This window comes from Lissotriton helveticus, chromosome 11 (assembly GCF_964261635.1).
Source record: "Lissotriton helveticus chromosome 11, aLisHel1.1, whole genome shotgun sequence".
NCBI lineage: Eukaryota > Metazoa > Chordata > Amphibia > Caudata > Salamandridae > Lissotriton > Lissotriton helveticus.
In genome coordinates, this window is record NC_136072.1 from 152,093,938 (window position 1) to 152,114,255 (window position 20,318).

Genomic DNA, 20,318 nt, shown 5'->3' on the forward strand with positions numbered 1-20,318 from the left:
AGATGGGTGGAGGATTCTGAATTGTTTGATAATACAATGGAGAGTGTGAGAGAGTTACAGAAAGAGGCTACCCCTGCAGAGTTAGAGAGATGGGAAACGGAGGTAGGAAGACTTGATGAAAATAATTGTTGGATTGATCTGACAGAAAGACAGAGATGGCTATTGCCCAATGCACTAGTACAGGCTGTTGTGACTATGGCACACGGACCAGCACACATAGGAGCAAAAGGTATTTGCGAGCTCCTGGACCCAGTTTGGAACAACCCGAATATCCAAAGGACGGCTGTCCGCTTGTTCCAATACTGTATGGTCTGTTTGCAACACAATCCAGGAAAAGGGGAAAGTGTCTTAAGCGGGAATTTTGCACCTCCTACATTGCCGTTTGAAGTGCTCCAGATGGATTACATTCATATGGAGAGCGTCAATAACATGAAATACGTCCTGGTGGTGGTTTGTGCTTTTAGTAAATGGGTCGAGGCCTACCCCACCAAGGACAATACTGCAATGGCCACAGCAAAAGCCCTCTTAAAAGAGTTTGTGCCCCGCTTTGGATTGCCCCGTTTGATCTGGTCGGACAATGGGGGCCACTTCCATGGGGCCCTTGTCAAGCATATCTGCGAGGGTCTGCACATTAAGCAAAAGTTCCACGCTGCCCGACATCCGCAATCAGCAGGGCTCGTGGAAAAATATAACGGCATCCTTAAGCTCAAAATGGCCAAGATACAGGAAAGCACTGGGTTAAAATGGCCTGACACCTTAACCTTAGCCCTCATGTCATTACGTGTTACCCCACACTCTCGTTCTGGTCTCTCCCCGTATGAGATAATATTTGGTAGGCCTGCTAACGTGTGGGGGGTACCCAGACCACGATCCTTTGCGGACATTGAATATCCTATGTTGATTGATTACCTTTATGCTTTGACTAAAGACCTTTGTTCTGTTCATCAGCAGGTAACTTCTGTACTGCAGCCGCTGCCAGAGGGCCCGGTCATCGATTGCAACCCGGCCAGTGGGTATTGCTGAAGAAATTTGAACATGACACCAGTTTGGCTCCAAGGTGGTCCGAGCCAAGACAGATTCTCCTGGCTACCCGGACGGCGGTTAAAGTGGACGGGAGAAAACACTGGATCCACGTCTCCCATCTAAAAAGGCTGCCTTTTCCGCTTCCTTATCATCAACAACGCCCTGGGGGAATTCTGATGCAGGAAACAGAGAGAGCCGCTGCATTCGTACCCTTTTCTGACGCCTGTGAGATCGAACCAAGGCTAGAGGAGGGAGAGGCGAGACCAGACGACTTGGTCTCCACTAAATCTGCAAAAACTTTGAATCCTGCTGTCAGTACCCCGGCAAGTGAAAGTTCTCATGTGCAGAAAGTACCTGACACACTTTTTCCCGATCAGGAAGTGCCGGGTAATGTGCGATACAACCTGCGGCCAAGAAAGCCAAAATACAGCGCCTCAGACACCATCCTCAGGAGATAGGGGAAGACTCAGTTGCATAGGACAGGGTTTGCTAGCTTCTTGGTCTGAGGTGCTGAGCAAGACACTGGACTGAACTCGTTGAGAGCTGGAACTTTGAATGTTGTGCTCTGTTCAGAAAGAAGACTCAACTCTGCAAAAGTGCAACTGAGAGGATTCGGACCACTGTTTGTTGATTTTCTTTGGGATGAACGCTAGGAGTCTGCCTGTGAGACTCTGACAGACACAGGGAAGAAGAACCCTCTGGCAGGACGGACTGCTAGGCTTACTTTTGGACTTTTAGCTAGGAATGTACCCTTTTGGCCGTATTGTTTTAGAAGAAGAATTCCCAATTGCCCCACGACACGTACCCTTTTATGAACCAATGTTTTCGACATGGACCACGAAGGTCAAAGTAGCATTTGTAGTGGTTATAGCTGTTATTGTAGCGGTGTTCATGGGCTTGTTCGTATACTTAGAGTATGAATACCCTTTGCAGAAGTTCCTACCGTCCACCACTGCACCCCCTGAGCATTTTCTGTTCACTTTGGCACCCCACAAAGGCACACCGTCAGAAATATGCTAAAAATGTATTTGTTGAAATGCTTCATCAGACGCACAGTGTCACCAACACTACTGATTGCTGGGTTTGTGGGCTTCTACCATCTGCAGTACACAATCATGATCTGTTTCTCTCACTACCCTTGTCCTATCTGGGCAGCTGCGAGGCTCGGTACAAATTGTTCTCTGCCATATACCGATATTGGGGTGAACATCGCAGGGATTTCGATGTTAATGAGCATAATATAAATTTAGACTATGTTGGCACGCACTATGGATTCAACCAAACAGGAAACAGGAGGCCGGGGAAGGATAGACCCACAGGCATGTATACAGCTGTATTTGGTAGCAATGAACAAAACTTGGTTGCAGAACGAACTTTATGATTTTAGAGAATTCAATGCCACGCAATATTTTCAGCTTTTTATTGAACGCAATGTTACCAGAGACCGTGTTGTACCTATTCCTATTTTGAATGTTTCTTCTGCATTTTGTGTGCAAAGGGTGGGACGGATACAGGTTGGAGATAGTATCTGCAATTACACCTATCGTCTGAAGAAACGCATTAGCCCCCCTTTGATAACTCCACCCAATGTGTATTTTGTCTGTGGAGAGAATGCATATACATGGTTACCACGCAATTGGGCAGGACGTTGTTATTTGTCTTTCCTCTACCCACCTGTATACATAGCTCCATCTGACTATCACAAGACACATCAGCTACACCCTGCGCGGTCACTCCCTGTCAGCACTGCATCCCCTGCATTACCCAATAGACAGCGCAGGCAACTTGATATGACCGAAGTTGATCAAACAGACACCTCTTTGCAGCAATTCACGGATTTTAGCAAGGGCTTGACACCGTTCTGGGGTCCCATATTTAATAGCAGGGAAATAAGGAGACTGTCCAGAATAGTGGAAAATGTCTTAAACATAACAACTGACATCCTAGCCAACCTCACTGTGGAGCTTCAGGCGACGAGACTCGTGGCGCTCCAAAACCGTATGGTTTTGGACGTTATCTTGGCTGATCGGGGCGGAGCATGCCGCGTGATTGGCAGTTCTTGCTGCGTATATATCCCTGACTCCGCCCCCTCTGTTCATCTGGCCATCCAGAAACTGCACTGCATTGCTTCTGAAATGCACACCGAAAATGGGTCCTGGTCACTATCGGGATGGTTCTGGGGCCTCTTGTCCACTTGGGGATGGAAATTACTATTGATCCTGGGCGGGGCAGCCGGTATCATCTTTACCTGTTGTGTCCTGATACAATGTGGTCCAGCGTGTTGCTCTTACTGTGCTTCCCGAGTGACTACGCTTTGCGTGCCTTACACTGTCCCTACTAAACACCAAATGCTGCAACAAGGAGTACATGAACTAATGACCATTAATGAAGAGATTTTTGAAGATTGACTGCTTGTCTTTGCATTTAGCTACATCACGCTAAAAGGAGGGTTTGAGGAACCGGAATCGATTTCCCATTAATCAATATGTTATGATCAGTAATACTTATAATCGATATGTTATGATTAGCATGATGTCACTAAATACTTTCGTTTATGTGCGTACACATTAGCCTTACGCGTTATAGCTTTGCACCACTTCACGTGATCACGCCATATTGTGGCCTTGCTGAAAGCATTGCATTAACAAGCCCCATTCATTCCCTGCACCAGAGTCGTCCTCCTGAGAAATAACCCAACTGTTGCTAAATCTGCTGTTTCGGCTCGTTAGGCCTGTCAAGGTTATAGGTAGCAGAAGAAGGACCGATAAGCACATTCCGGGAGGGGTGCGGGGTGGACTGTCTCGGAGACGGCAGAAGGGAGTCACCCGTTCGACCTTGCTAAATCTAGGATGAGCGAAACCAGGAACGCATTGTGTGCCATATATGGGCTTTCCTTTCTGTCTGTGCCAGCTTGTACCAATTTGTACTTTTCCATGTTAGGATATGATGATGCCAATGCAACTGTATATATGTGATGTACTGACAGTGTGCCAGCAGTCTTCTTGGCGGACCTCGTGGGGAGAGGTCGCAGGAAGCTCCTCTGGCAGAGTTTTGTTTGTCATAATAAATGCTTGGACCTTCTACACTGCCAACTGACTAATTATTGGTAATTGGGGTTTACTGTAACTATAATTGGGTGGTGGTAGAGAATTTTCCGTACTTCAGTCCTCCATCATGTGAATGTATTCCAGAATACATTTGAGTGCTTGATCAGTGGGCTTAACAATAGAGATAATATTATATTGATCCTTTAATCCCACCATTGACATTTTATTCACATTCAGAATTTCGTAGGCTACGTGAAGCAAAATGCTGCATCCGACACCTGCACATGCCATTGTCACTTGGGTACATGTGATACTGATTTAAAAAATCAACACATGTGCATGCTAATGATTTGCACACACAATAATTGCAGGAACACCAATTCTACACTTAAGGGCAATCACAACTAAAATGTTATGGGTTTATTAATAGGACCAGCCTTCAAACAAATCATCATAGTAGCAAAACGACCAACTCAACTAACATATTTTGATGTCAAAATCTAATATAATGATATAGGACCAAAACAGAAAGACAATTCCAGTCTGTGGTTTGACAATACATGTTCCAAGTCCTTTAAGAGCCTAAGAGCCTAAAAGGATCTGTTACAAACAAGTCATCCATTAAAGGATTCTATTACAATCTGTCCAACGCAATGTCAATGTGAAAAGTAAGGAGAAAATGACATGACAATAGGTAGAAGATCTGTAGGATGGTGGTAGTGAGTGGGAGGGAACTTTGCACAGCAAATATGGAGAATGCACAACAAATACTAGAAGTATTACCAGATCTACCCAGGGTGATTCTCAGTCTAACCATCAAATAATCCCTTCCTAAGAAAGCGTAACCTACCCCCCCGGACCTACATAATTTTAGTTTTATGCACTTTATCATATTCACACTTGTGAGAGGCTACAAAAAATGATCATATTCCTCATATTCTTCGCACCCTACAATGGCACCCCATTGAAGTAAAAGCCCGATTTAAGACTGAATGCGTCATTCGGAAAGCCCTTCACAACGCCATGCCCTCCTACTTGGCTGAAAAACTGATTACGTTTTGGTGATCAGGTGAAATTGAAAAATGCTGAACCCCCTCGAACCTCTGACATTTAGGCAAGAGTGCTGTATGACAGCAGCATTCTCCGGCAGTGCAACAAGAAACTGAAACTCCCATCAGCTCTTCCCAAAATATTAACCCTTACAGCGTTTAACAAGCATTTGCAATGCAATCAGTCTCGCCTTTAGGACCTTATATGTATCTAGCTATGCAGCACATTAGCCTGGGTGCTGAAACATCTACTGCTCTTTAACATGGAGGGAAAGGAAGCACCAAACTGCAGACATGCCAGGTATGGAAACACATTGAGAGAAATATTGCCTTTCAGCGGGAAATGGTATAGTCCAAAGCTCTGTTATTAATATAAAATCAGGGCCTTCGGTGGTCATATCACTGAAAATACAAGATTTGAAAATAATATTCTTGTCTACGGGTGCTCGTGGAAAACAATTTCAATGGACTGAAATCTAGAGAACGCTAAAGTGATTCTGGTATTTTGCTGGTCATTTTCTATCAAGAAAGTTAAATAGAGGCAGTTGCCAGAAAAATTGAAAAAAAGTCTCTCAGGAGAAAGCAATTCTGGTATTTTTCTGACCCCTACTGATCGCTTTCTATCAAGACAGTTAAATAGAGGCAGTTGAACAAGCAGAAAGCAATTCTGCTATTTTACTGACCTCTACTGTTCATTTCCTATCAAGACAGATAAATAGAGGAAGTTGAACAGAAAAAAAGTCCCTAAGCAGAAGCAGACAAGTCCTAGGACTAATCCCCAGAGCCCACAAAGTACATACACATATAAGTATATACTAAAGTATATACAAGAGGTCTCGAATGCTCAACCTAAAAAGGAACTCTGAATCCTCCTGCCCGAGAGAAACTTTAGATGAAGCTTCATGCACTCTGCATCCCCTTTTCTGACTTATCTGATCTATTTGAATACATACAATCTTTCTGACCTTTCTCCCCTGATTCAACTGCTAGTCTGTGTGTTTTCTTTGTTGCTTATCTGTTATTTATAAGATCATTGTTGTCCATATTCTTCCTCTTGTGCTCTCTGATACTCAGGGGTCAAGATCGTGCTATATAAAACTGCATCCATAAATAAATACTGTGATAATCTATGGTGCATGAAAAGTGATGCCAAAAGTGTGGCAAAAGAAATTGAACTTGTGCTACAGAAATGTCAAATGTTATCAAATAATTCAGGTTTAAATTGCATGCATACTAACTTTAGAAATCTGTTCCTTAAAAAGTACCTTACTTGTATGGCAATTCTTTGTCCTCGGTGGCAGGCACAGAAACCTGTGAGTCTACTAAAAGATTATCTTCATCATGGATATTATATGTTTCTTGTGTGATAGTTGCATCTTCCGGTTTTATTTCTTCCCCTGGAGAGATTGCAAAATCCTTAATGTTCCAGTGTTCTTCCTAAAGAAAATGTTCATTGTAAAATATAAATTGGATCGTAGAAATGATGCACTGGTTTTCAGCAATACAAACTTCAACAGTACAGGGGCTGGCAAATTACTAAATTATTTATAAACAATAACAAATGGCTCTCTTTCATCATGCCACATTTCATTACTTTAATCAACTGATTCTTTTTTTTAAATTCAAGTATGCAGACCACATTTTTCACAAAAAAAGTTTAATTAACATTCATTATTGTGTTAGTTTGTACATAAATGAGTAATTTATGGCGAATGAGGGTTACTCAATTATCTGCTAACTGACCTAATTATGGCAACAATCAGCAATCAAATGCCATTGCAGTTTAAAAAAAAAAAAAAAAAACGATTAGCTAGCGCTCTGCTGTCATAAACTAGGCAAAGACAAGAGGGAATCATTAATACCAGTAGACAGTGCACAAGTGTAATGAACATTCAATGTGAACAGTATATTAATATATATATCAATATGGCAGCGGTGCGAATGTTTTTCACTATTATGTCTGCACTTACAATCGAGCTATACTAATATTGAAAGTTGAACTCAATGATAATTGTACCTGTTTGTAATCAAAATGTGATATTAAGGACTTTATTAATTTTAATGAACCTTTTTAACTAATAGTTTGGTTGTGCTGGTAGTATGATATCTTGTGGATTAGTTTGCAGAAACGTTGGAAAATTGAAAAATTAGGTAAGTAAAGGTGACATAAGAAGGAAAGGGAACTTCCTATTGCATGGTGTATCCAGGAAGAATCCAGTCAAGAGATAGTGAGGATCTTCCTTCAACGCTCTTCAAACTCTAAAAACCCAGTCAATAAGGGCTCTTTCTTGTTAAGGTCTATAGATGAACTGATTGAACTCAGTGCATGTAATTCTCCAGGGTTAGTTATCGCTAACCGTTGGTTGTTCATTGAATTGTTATAGGAAAACCCATTGGCATACAAAAGGCAGTACTTCTGATGTGCTTCGGGCGGTACAGAGAAAATGGCCTTGATCTTCATTACTTAAACTCCCCTTGAGCTAAGGACTATAACGACTATTGGAATACGGATGTTTTAAGGAATTTACTGACTTCATGGAGGTCTGATTGGCTCCTAAGGGTGCTTCAATAGCATTCCAGAGTTTCCAACCAAAATGGTTTTGATTATCTCAGGTGGATGCACAGGGAGTTACTAGTTTCCTTTGTTCCACTAAGCCTTGTGAATGCTAAATAGTATATTGAATGAAATGTTTGCCTCCACCAGAAGCAAACGTCAAGATTTCAACATCAGCATTAAATGGTTGCGTTTTTCTAGTTTTTGTTGGACAGGTGAAAATGATGGTTCAATAATCCAGTGGAGCCATGGCCATTAGGTAAAGTTAACAGTTGGTAATTTTAAGGACATAATGTAATAATTTTGGGAACAATTAGAGTAAAAATTAAGCTCAAGGTCTTTTTTACTCCATGTTCTTGGCCGCTGAAGAGAGGCCCAATGTTGCTGGCCAATTTAAAGGTATTGCTTTATCACTTGAATCCTCCAGTCATAGAACATCTGTCTCCGTTGAGACTGAGAACATTTTCTCCCACCTGAAAGTAAAGATGATCCTGTTTTGGTCAACTGATTTGACATTTAGAACTTGGAATTAGAGGTTGTGCGATTCAGTAATTTGCACTAGTGGAATTATGTTGACATTCAACAAAAGTGGGAAGATTCTGCACAAAACCTTCTCTTTTTGAACGACTCATCTGTGCCTCTCATAATTTGCTGGCTGTGGTTTTGTTGTAGCAATTGAAGCCTTTTAAGTACTGTTACCTAGCTTTCCTTCCACTCTTTCATCCTGTTTAGTGGGATGTCATGATTCACTGTGGCGTGTACTTCGGAAGGCTCAGAAATTATTAGTGCAGCTTTATTGCAGCAACACTCGACCCACACTTTGCCTCCTCTTCCCACCCCCTCAAAGTGAACAGAACTCTTCATGCTGGACTTGAGAAGTTACCTCCTCAGTAGGGCTAACTTGGTCCCTTTACACGACCTGTACTCCATTGTGGTCAGCTTGAACTTGTTACTTTTCCCTGGTCTAGCGTGACCAGATGAACCCGAGTGGCACTTCTGCTTCATGGTGCTATTTTCACTAAGAATATTCTTTTTAAGTCAATATCTCCAGTACTACTAAGTGGATTTTTGTCATCCTGAAGTCATTTTATTTATTACAATTCACTCAATTTTTCTAAATCTATTTAGGTTTTTTCTTATGTTTTGTTTTCATTTGATTACTATTTGTGTGCTGGTTAAATACTTTATACATTGCCTCTAAGTTAAACCTGACTGCTTTGTGCCAAGCTACCAGCGGGCAAAGCACAGGTTAGTTTAGGGACTTTTGTGGTACATCCTGACAAGGATTGTGGTTATTGCTCTACTGCGGCTTCCAACCCTCTCAACCAATAACCCAGTTTCTTTCTTAGTATTATTATTCAGGTACTACAAAATGCACTTCACAAGCCTATGGCCAGAGACACCCACCTTCAGTATCTCCTATGTTTTCTGGCACTTGTGTGAAGATCCCCGCAATAAGTATAAACTTTTGTAGTAACTGTGGGAGGGACAAGGGGAGTGGTTGTAAAATGGAGAATAGTTACTACTAAATAGGAGGAAATTACAGAAAATTAAGGAGTGGTATGAGAGGTGCATACTGGCACAAAAACACACCCACAAAGGAGCAAGGCTACTGCAATTCACAAAAAAATGTTCTAAAATTACCACTGCCTTAATGTGTCAAAACACGTAACATGCGCAAACATACTCTAGCACAGCATTGGAGTAAGTCAAGCACTAAACACAGCAAACCACTAATTCTCAACACACTCTCAAATTACTTAAATAAATATCTTTCATTCAAGTTTACTGTTACTAAAAAGTAAATAAAAATGTTAGCGAGGGTGACGTGTTTTTAAATGATTGTTTAAAGTTTATATTTATAAGTTTAATTATTATATTTAAATTACTGTATTATTTAGCACAGTTAGGTTGAGGACTTCATGTACTGTAAATTTGTTTTATAATTTCTAGGTTAATAATAAGTCGTTTTAATTTCTACACGTTTATTTTTCTCAATAACAAATTTTTGTTTACTTCTATATTTTAATAATACACTTTTATTCAATTCTTCTATAATTTCCCACAGGAAGATTTCTATCTCCATGGCAGTTATCTCAGACCTCTCAAAGTGGGGCGTGAGGCGGTTCACGTGTAGGACCCTGAAAAGGTTCCTATGAGTCTACGAGTCCACCAGGTAGGTGACATCACTCTTGCACTCCTTTACCTCATATGGGCCAATCCAGTGGTCTTGGAGAGCGCAGAGCTCCAATGGCTTCACTACTCACACCTTTTGGCCAGGCTGAAACTCAACCAGATTGGTATTCTGGTCATACCTGCATTTCAAGGTTCTACTATGCAAGCTTCCTTACGCGGGCGGTTTGTTGCGGAATGCCAGCATGTAGCTAACTACATTCTGTGGTGGCTTCTTGGGGGCTTGCTCCCAGCCTTCCTTAACCAAACGGAGAGGTCATGTCACAGGGTGTCCATATAGAAGTACAAAAGGGCTGAAGTCAACCACCTTCCATGGTACCTCACTGTAGGTGAATAAAAGGCATGGCAGGAGGATTTCTCACTTACGCCTCATACATTCAGGTGGACCCAGGATTATGCCTTTAAGGGTACGGTTGAACCTTTCAACCAACCCATTGAATTGTGGGTGGTAAGGAGTGGTGAACTTAAAGGTAACACCACACTCCTTTCACATGGTCTTCATGCAGTTAGACATGAAATTGGTATCCCTGTCAGATAATACCTCTTTGGGGAAACCCACGTGGTTAAAGATCCCCATTAGTGCCCTGGCCTCCACTAGTGCAGTCACTGTCCTGAGATGGATAGCTTTTGGTTGCCAGGTGGCATGGTCCACCAAGACCAGAACACATTTTTTGCCCATGGCTGTTGTGGGATTCAAAGGCCCCACAACACTGATACCCACCCACTCAAATGCTGTGATAATGATAGGGAACATTTGTAATGGGGCCTTGCACTCCCACCCTTACTTGCCACTTGCCTGCCAGTTAGGACAGGACCTAAAGAACACATCTGAGGCCTTCCTCATTTGAGGCCAATAAAAGTGGGGGACAAGCCAGTTTAAGGTCTTATCTTGCCCCAAATTATCTGCCAGGGGCACATCATGAGCCAGACCAAGGAGAAAGGCCCTGAAGAGTTGGGGTACCACTAACACACATGTTGCACCAGGCCCAGGAGCCTTAAGCTCACTATACTGGAGATCATTCTCCTAGTAAATCAGGTGCTGCCCAGAGGTGTTACCAGCTGCCTGGGCCTCGGCCTGCCGCCGAAGGCCCTCAAGAAAAGGGTACTCCTACTGCTCCTTACAGAATTCTTCCCTGGTGGGACCCCCTTCTTGCTGCCAATTGGCCAGCTCGGGCAGGTTCCCCTGTTCAGTTACATCTTCCCCTGTAGGCACTGAGACTTCCCTCTCAGGTTCCGCCTCCTCCTGGTCCGTAGGAATTTCAGAACCAGGTTTCCAGCATCCTTTGCCCTGTCTCACTTTGGCAGGCACCTGGGCCACTGTTTCAGGCTTCAGATCCTTCTGACTACTCTCACAAGCTGCCATGGACTGTGTGGTCAGGCACACCCACTCAGGCAACCCCATCATCTCCAAGTGTGAACTGAGCGCCACTTTTTCCAGACGGTGTGCTGTAGGTCGTTGTCCAGCAGACAATCCACAGGAATGGATGGACTCACGGCTACCTTTAGTAGGCCTGATAACCCTCCACACTCTTAAGTGAACCAAGACCGCAGGGTACTGGCTTTCATGGTTGTCAGCAGCAACAACTTAGTGGAACGTGTTAGGGACAACCTGCTTTGAAGACACCAGATGGCGCCTGACGGTAGTAATGCTGGCTCCTATGTCTCTCAGAGCCTCCACCCTGTGCCCATTGATGGATACCCACTGATTATACTTCCTAGTATTGTCAAAAATGTGGGCTTTCTGTACCATCTCTCCATCACCCAGTGACACTAGGGTTAACTTTGCACTCTCCCCATCACTATCTAGGGACATCTCCTCCCTAAGCGCTATACAAGCCAGCCAATGACGGCCTAGCAGTGGGGGGTTGTGCTCTCCTTTGGAAGCTCGGGACCGCGGCTGCAGATGGCTCGACTGAGGAGAATCGTAATGTAGAAGGAGAGGTAAGAGGAAGCTCCCCGCTCCCGGTATGAGGCCATTTAGACTCTGTGGCCCCTATGTAGTGTTCCTCGGCACATTGCCCTCAGATGCCTTCCACTTTGCTCGATACTGGGCATGGTGACCATTCTACAAGGCCCTCTAGTAGAGACGAGTTGGCAATGTTAAGAACTGAGCCCGAAGTATTGCTCCCCTGTTCTGTCTTTTTACCTATTATTACCTATTATGACCTGCAAATATAGGCCCTCGAAGCTGAGGTGCGATAGTTTCCCAATCGCCCACAAGCGTGTTCGTACGCTTGAGTAGGCTGTCAATTACGATATCTTTGCACTGCTAGACCCGTCCGTGGGTCCTGTGCCACTAAGAATGCCCTCACTTTATTTGGATTATGTAGAGCAGGCACTCTTTGTAGAACCTCGACCTTTACACATGAATGCCGCTCTGAAACCCCTTTTCTCCTTTCATTTTTGTAGACGCCGCCACTTGACGACGCAAGGACTATTCGGCCTCCGGATCTCGATGGAGTTTGGTGTCGACCGACCAGCCACACCAACAGAACCCCATGAATTTTACCGGCCAACTAAAGAACACTGGTAATATTAGCGGCACCCACTCCGCTGGTCCCCCCTTTTGCCTCTTCAATAATCTCTGATTTAAGCTGCTCACGACCATGACCACTAACCAGGCTACCTCCATTACAGATATTATTGAGCCTGACAGCCACCAAAGAAGATCGGACAATACCAGCCGACCTTTTGATGTAGGTATTCTGTTAGTTGTTATTAATTTTCTTTTAGTAGACCTGGTGTCCCCCCAAACCAAGACTGATTCATTCTTATGGTTTCAGGTGCTCTTCCTTCCTGTCCTGAGGAAGACCCCAGAATGAGGATCCAATCACCCATACAACCAGGGGTCGAAACGTCAACAATCTCCCATATGTTGACATACACCATAGGATTTCATATCTAACTAATGTTGTCCTAGGTGTAATGTTTTATGAAGGGACTTGCAGACCGAAGTTAGGCTGTAAAGGTTCTATTGAATAGGATAGAATTTTGTTCATATCACCTAACCTTTACCCCATCCCTCACAAACCCAATCACTCCTACTCCTTTTTCACCTTCGGTGCACCTAGAGCACTGTATTATATTGTATATAAAGAGATTTTGTAGAAAATGCTTGGATGTATAAATGTATTCTTTGAATGATCAGAATCAAGGACTAAAGATCCTATGTTGAAAATTGAAAGAATTAAAATTCTTATGTGTACTATAAATTCAATCCTTGTGTTGGTCTACTATTCCAACAATTCTTAAATGTTTCTGCTATATCGACCATCTTCTCTATGTACCTTGTTATGACCCAGGTCGGTTAGCTGTAAGGGCTTAACCCCGTTATAACTTAACACTTGGGACACTTGGCATCCCCTTTGTAGTCCCCTTCCTGCTGGCCCTTATAGCACATCACAGTAGCCTTCCCTGCAGGCTTACCAGCAGGGAACCATTTCTGTATCTCAGCAGGGAATGGGAACTCTGACCCTTTAGAGAACTCCTTGTCCTTTCTAGCCTCCCACTCCCTTTTCTGGTGGTGACCCTCCCCCATATACCTTCCTGTGGACCCTGGTGCTGACCCAGCGGTCCGCCTCCTTAGCAAGCTCCCTGGGGTTAGTGAGCTTGCTGTCAATAAGGTGTTGGTGCAGATCTGGAAAACAAAGACTGAACAAATGCTCTGTTGCAAACAAATTGTACAGCCCCTGATAATTTATCACCTCACTGCCCTTCATCCAATCATCCAATGCCTTGCAAAACGAATCCACAATACCCACCCAGGTACGTTGGAAACCCTGCTGGCTTTCGCTGAACTTTTGCCTGTACTTTTCTGGGGTTAGACTAAATCTCCTGATCAGGGCCTCCTTCATGGAATGGTATCTCATCTTGTCAGTCCACCGTAGAGCCAATAGAGCGTCCCTCGCCTCCTGTGGAAAGTACCTCCAAAGACCACCCTCCCAATCTGCTTCAGGTAACTTGTGCATTTGAAGGGCATCTCCGTAGGCCTCCAACCATCTGTCTATGTTGTCTGCCGCCACAAAATCAGACACCAGCTTTTTGAGTATGTGGACCCTTCTTTCAATAGGCATGGAGGAATAGCTGCCACCATCACTGATTGACTTAGCCTGTCTGGGCCCTTGATGTCCAGCTCTGTCAGGCTCAACTCCTGACTATCTTCCTAGGAAGCTTTTTCTCCTACAAGGCTTCCTCCTTCTCCAATTTAGCCGTCTTTAATTTAAATTGTATTTCCTCCTGTCTGTCCTCCAGCTCTTTCTGTGATAGGCCTTTGGAAGACACACTGATCTGTGCCCTAGACAGGGCTCTTACTCCTGGGAGCAAGTTACTCTCATCCAAAGACAGCTGCCCAAGGCCTCCTCTCAGACCCTGGTCCAAGTCATTCTCCACATTCAGCTCCTCCTCACCCTCCTCTGGGGTCTCATGTAATGCAGCATTGGCTTCTGAATAGGCTCTCAGTGCTGTTTGTAGCTCTACCTTACTGGTGGTGCTCTTTGCAGGAAGCTCAAACCCCTTTCAGAAGTCCCTGAACTGGGCAAAGTATAACCCTCAAGTTTGGCCAGCTCACACTGCATTCTTGTAAGGCGCAAATCCAGAACCACCAATCAGAGACAAGATTTGAGTAAAAAGCAGAAATATCGATCATTGAGAATTGAAAAATTAAAAATGCTAATTGAAGAGAGTAGAACAAAAAATGCCAGTGGGGAACAGAGACAATTGATTCGAATTGATATTTACGTGGATGGTAGTGCGAACCAAATTACTGTAAGACACTGCACAAACACAGGGCCCGATTCACAGAACTAACTTAAGACAAAATCCTAAGCTTACTACTTTTGGTATTCACAGAAGTTAGGGTTTTGTCTTAAGTTTGTCTTAAGACAGACTTAAGACAAAATCCTAACTTCTGTGAATACCAAAAGTAGTAAGTTTAGGATTTTGTCTTAAGTTAGTTCTGTGAATCGGCCCCACAAGTCCTATCCTCACCACTGATCACCAAGCTGATATTAGGTTTCTGGTTGGCGAGGGTTTTCACCTCAGCCAGGCAAAGCCACCACTCTAGTCAGGGCAAGTAAGTTACACTCCAAAGATAACCTGTGCTCACCCTTTGGTAGCTTGGCGAAAAGCAGGCACGCTTATCCAAAAGGCAATGTGTAAAGTATTTGTGCAACACTTGGAATTCAGTACCCCAGTGAAAACACCACAAAAAGACTTGACACCAGTTTTAGAAAACTATAGGTAGCTTTTATTTGGATAAAACAAGGCTTCAATGACAAAAAACCAATTAAGATATCATGAGTACTTCACTTATTAGTAGAATAATACTTTAAGATATATAAACATTCAGATTATGGTTATTCCATAAGTCGGTGAGCTTCTATTGAGGTATTCATGGTACTTCTAGCAATCGTTGCAAGAAGCGCTGTCCAGAAGCCTTGGGCCTACTCAGGTTTGTAGTAGGTAAAGTCTGTTCTAACATATATTGCCAATTCAAGGTAGCAGTGTTAGCATTAGGGAAGTGTCTTTAAACATCACACTGTTTTTTTTAAAAAAATGGGCAATGTCTCCCAACAATGTCCTGTCAGTGAGCAAATTGTGGGTGTTGCATTTAAGGGAGATACAGCAATTCGTACCCCAGCCGCCTCCGCTGAAGATCAGAATGTCGCCAAAGTAATTTTCCTCCCAAATACCCTTAGTATCGTAGGGGCAATGTTGGGACCCCTCGGATCTGATTCAGGTGACTTGAGAGCACATGGTATATTGAAGCAAAAGGTGCGGGAAATGTGGGGTTGTCACCATACCCGTTGTTCTTAGCAAACAATATGCCCTGGAGTAGCAGTGCTACTGAGTGACCTAAAAAAATGAGGGTGCCCTCAGGATCCGCAGTGCGGCTTGTGTCATGATGTAGTCATGGCTCCAAGTGGTGACTGTGGCCACACTAGCCACAAGTACCTTGTTCCTTGATTGGAGCTGCAGGGGCACATCCCGCACTACTGCAGCCTCTCATGCTAGGGGTGCGGACTGGCGACGTCTTCCCCCTGGTTGATGGTTGCAGCGCCACCTCATGGACTCCGGGTGTGGCAGTCTCTCTCGTTGGTGTACTGTAACGGGGGAGGAGGTTTTGGTAATAGCGATGGCACATTCAGTGGCAGTGTCACATGACACAGGCTGGCTGCTTACACTGCAGCATCACCCGGGCAACCCAGTGTTGACACCCTTCTACTTCTCTCGGTGCAGAGGCCCCTGCACATGAATTGGGAGCATCTCAAGCTGTGTGACTTGCAGAGCATAAAAGTTGATTCGGGCCAAAACAGCCAGCACTGAACGATGGCAGCGTGCCTGGTGGTCCAACAAAGCATTCAAAAAGGCCCCGCAGTAGATGTCAGTTTACAGGCAGTGCTTGGTTGGAGCACACGGAAGACTTTGATGACCCTTAGTCTGCCACAAAAGGAGGCAAGTTTAACAAGCCCTTACAGTTCCTTGGGGATATGTGGGATGCAGAAGGCAGGCTCAGTCCTCCCTCTTTGCAGAGGTAGCAGGCAGCAGGCAAACACAGAAGGGCACAGTGCAGAGTGGCAGTCCCTCCTGGCAACACAGCAATCAGCAGGTAGCAAGCCAACATAGAACAGCAAGTGACAAAGCGGCAGTCCCTCCTGCCAGGGCAGCTCCTCTTAGGTGTAGAGTCTCCTCAGGACCCCAAGGTGAACTAGTTTGTGGGTGTCAGAGATCCAGTACTTATACCAAAATGTGTCTTTGAAGTGGGGAGATAACAAAAGAGGCCTTTGATCCTCACAAGGTTCCTGCCCTTCCTTCCCTGGCTCCAGACGCACTACAGGGGGATATGCAGGCGGATATGCAGCTCTTTGTGTGGAGACAAGCACAGCCCTATTCAGGTGCAGGTGTCAGCATCTCCCTCCTAATCTACCGCAGGAAAGCCCATCAACCTGGTGATAGGCCATCAGGATGCAAATGTCACACTTCAATGCCCCTTGTGTGACTGTCTAGAAGGAATGCACAAAGCCCAGCTACCACTCTGATCCAGATGTCTAATTAGAGCCAGGTAGAAGTATAAGAAGATGAAAGTAAGAAAATGTCAACTTTCTAAAAGGGGCATTTTCAGACCTGAAATTTAAAAACCAACTTTATTAAAATATTTGTTTTAAAGTGTGAGTTCAGAGACATGAAACTCCAAATTTCCATCTGCTCCCAATCGGAAGTTGCACTTAAAAGATGCCTTGAGGCAATCCCCATGTTAACCTAAGGGAGAGATAGGCCTTGCGTAGTGAAAAACAAATTTAGCACTTTTTCACTACCAAGACATGTAAAACTCAGAAGCACATATTCTACTTTTTAAATACACTGCACCCTGCTATGGGGTTGCCTAAGGCCTACCTCAGGGGTGACATATGTAACGAAAGAAAAGGTTTGGGCCTGCCAAGTAGGTTCACTTGCTAGGCCGAAAGCCAATGTTACTCTGTTTAGAGTAAAGAGCATATTCACTTTAACACTGGTCAGCTGTAGTAAAGTCAAGTCAAGGACATTTGTATCGCGCACAAATCACATCTGAAGAGTCTCATGGCGCTTGCAGACGGCTCTGGTAGGAGGGTCGGGGAAGGTTTAATTTCCAAAAATCCAGGTCTTCAGCTTCTTGCAAAAGCGGCTGTGTTCAGGGATAACGCGAAGATGAAGAGACATTTTATTCCATGTGGCGGGAGCAAAAAAGGAAAAAGCTCGACTGCCATTTCTGGAAGAATGTATTCTAAGAGGGGTCAGCAAAGACTCATTACTAGATCTGAGTTCTCTACGAGGATGATACCATCTTAGCTTTTGAGACCAGTATTTCGGGCCATTTCCATGCATGTGCTTGTGAACCAGGCATAGAGTTTTAAAAAGGATTTGTTTTTTTACCGGAAGCCAATGCAGGCTTTTCAGACAAGGGCAGAGGAAGATCTTCGCGGAAGGTTGGGAACCAGCCGAGCTGCAGTGTTCTGAAGAACCTGGAGCCTATTCAGATGGTTTTCATTTATTGAGAGTAGCAGCGCATTCCCGTAGTCCATTCTATTTATAATTAATCCCTGCACTAGGGGTTTCCGGGCCTCCTCGGGAATCCACTTAAAGACCTTCCTCAAAATGCGCATTACTCCAAAACAGGTGCCCACAATATGATTAATTTGGTTTTCATGGATAATTGATTATCCATGTAAAAACCCAGGTTCCGAACTGATTCCTTAGGCGTTGGACAGATTCTCAAATTAGGTGGCCACCAGTCGTGTGTCCAGTGTTCCGCAGCTTTGCCAAGTAGCAAAATCTCTGATTTGCTGCCGTTTAGCTGAAGGTGGTTTGCACTCATCCATTTCTCGACATGAGTCAAGCAATTTTTGAAACACTGTTTGGTTTCATTTGGGTAAGGACCCAGTGTAATTAGAATCTGCGTATCATCGGCATAGGACAGAACATCAAAGCTGTAGGCTTTGATCAACCTAGCCAATGGTGTCATATAAACATTGAAAAGCGTTGGGCTCAGAATGGAGCCCTGCGGCACACCCATCTTGACAGGTCTCTCACATGCAATGTTTTTGTCAATCTGAACAGCTGTTACACGGTCGGATAGGTAACTGGTGAACCAGTTCATAAAGAGCCAGAATCCTAAAACAAGCAAAAATGAAGTCAGCTAAACAGGAGGTCAGGAGGCAAAAAGTCAGGGGAAACCACGCCAAGGATGCCTGGTCTAACACCTAGGTTCTTATCATTGGTGGCTCTCCATCCATTTGGATGAACAGCTGGTGGTTCTCTAACCTTGGCTAAGCCCTCAGTCTCAACTGTTCACATTTATAACTGACCATGTTTTATAATGCTTTCCCCAACTTACTAAAGTTATTTCTGCATTATTTTTCTACTTGCAGATCCCTAAGAAAATTCTTCCCTTACTTCCTAAGTCAAGGAGCAAAGGCAAGGATGGGTGATTCCCGAGTTAACACTCAGCAAGAATATAGGGCAAGGTAAATACCAGGCTGCTCAAAAGAATAAACTGTGGCCACAGGACTACGGAGGATAGGAGGCACCTCTAAGCTGAGAGAAGGAGAGAGACAGAAAACAAGTAAGAATACAAAGGTTGATCACAGTAAAGAATACATTGGTACATAGCAAGGGTTCTCACACAGTCATACTGCAAAGTCAAAGTCAAATGTAACTTTATTCGATTGTTTAAAAAGCAATCATAAAAGCATACATAAAAAATCATTTCTTTTCAATTCATTACAATTACAATATCTCACTGCCGTACAAAAGGTTCATTAATGGCGAGATTTCATTGGAGGCATCCTTTTTAAAGTGCACTATATAATCATGGTTTTTCTACTATACATCACTCATTTCAGAAACACTGTAATTGTTGCAACACATCATTGGTTGTCCAAGTATAGAATACTTAGCATAGCCAAACGACATTGTCGATGGCCCATCTCTCTCAATAACGGCAATAAAATACTACGCCTAAGTAAACTGTAAAATTTACAAAATAGAAGAACATGCATGGTACTTTGGGGTAACACATCTTCACAGGGACAGGGCTGTAAATCATGCGACCAGTCATTTAGTATTGGAAAGCTAACCAGTCTATGAAAAATTCCAAATCTAAGACGGGATAATAAAAATCTGTCATAATTGCCAGGGACATAAATCAAATAGGGTTGAATAATAAAAGTTGTTAATAACAGTTGATGTTGCAGAACAGTAGGTTTTAAAACCTCAGATGTTATTCTTAAGGAATCCAAGAAGGACAAACCCTCCTTTTTCAAGTCCTTACGTGAAATGGTTGAGATAGTAAGGGGATTTAGGAAGTAATCTAACCTTCCAATGTCCGTTAAAAACTTACATACATAGCTCAACCATGGTATCCTCTTAGCTCCTTCCAGTTTCAGTATATCTGACAAGATATCTCTATTCAGCTTGGTTTCTTCTGTAGTCCACAGCCTGCGCCATAAAAGCACAGGCTCAAGCTTAATCAAATCAGATATAAATGGAAGTCCTAATTCTGCGTGACAGTACTCTTAGGGACTGCAAGGATAAATTTCAAAAAGGAGTTTTCAAATACCTGGATGGGCATAGAGTCTACAAAACCCCATACCCCACTCCCATAGGTGGCACCAGATACACATTTGGATTTGTAGATCTTAATTAACTCCACAGGTGGTCTAGTACCTAATTTCTTAGAAAAAGTCTTCAGAGCTGCAGTCGAGCGAACCATCGCAAGTTTTTTAGCTGCTACTGTCTGCCCCCAAGACTCATTCTGGGTAAACAGTATACCTAGGTAGGAAAATTGCTTAGTGGACTCAAGCTTCTGTCCTGCAATAAAAATGGCCCTCTTAGTATTACAGTGCCTGCCGCAACGCATGATGAAAGTTTTTGACGTGTTTACTCTTAGGCCCAGGTCGCTCATAAAAAGGGCAAAAC

General features: G+C 43.6%; 1 protein-coding gene across 1 annotated transcript in view; it reads right to left on the reverse strand.

Annotated features, from left to right (window-relative positions):
- The window catches only part of WDR49 (WD repeat domain 49), a 676,266-nt gene that overhangs the window by 76,893 nt on the left and 579,055 nt on the right, over window positions 1-20,318 (reverse strand). The window contains exon 16 of the mRNA XM_078668100.1: window positions 6,390-6,556. Within this exon, the coding sequence (XP_078524226.1) occupies window positions 6,390-6,556 (167 nt within the window). The remainder of the gene's footprint in view (window positions 1-6,389; window positions 6,557-20,318) is intronic.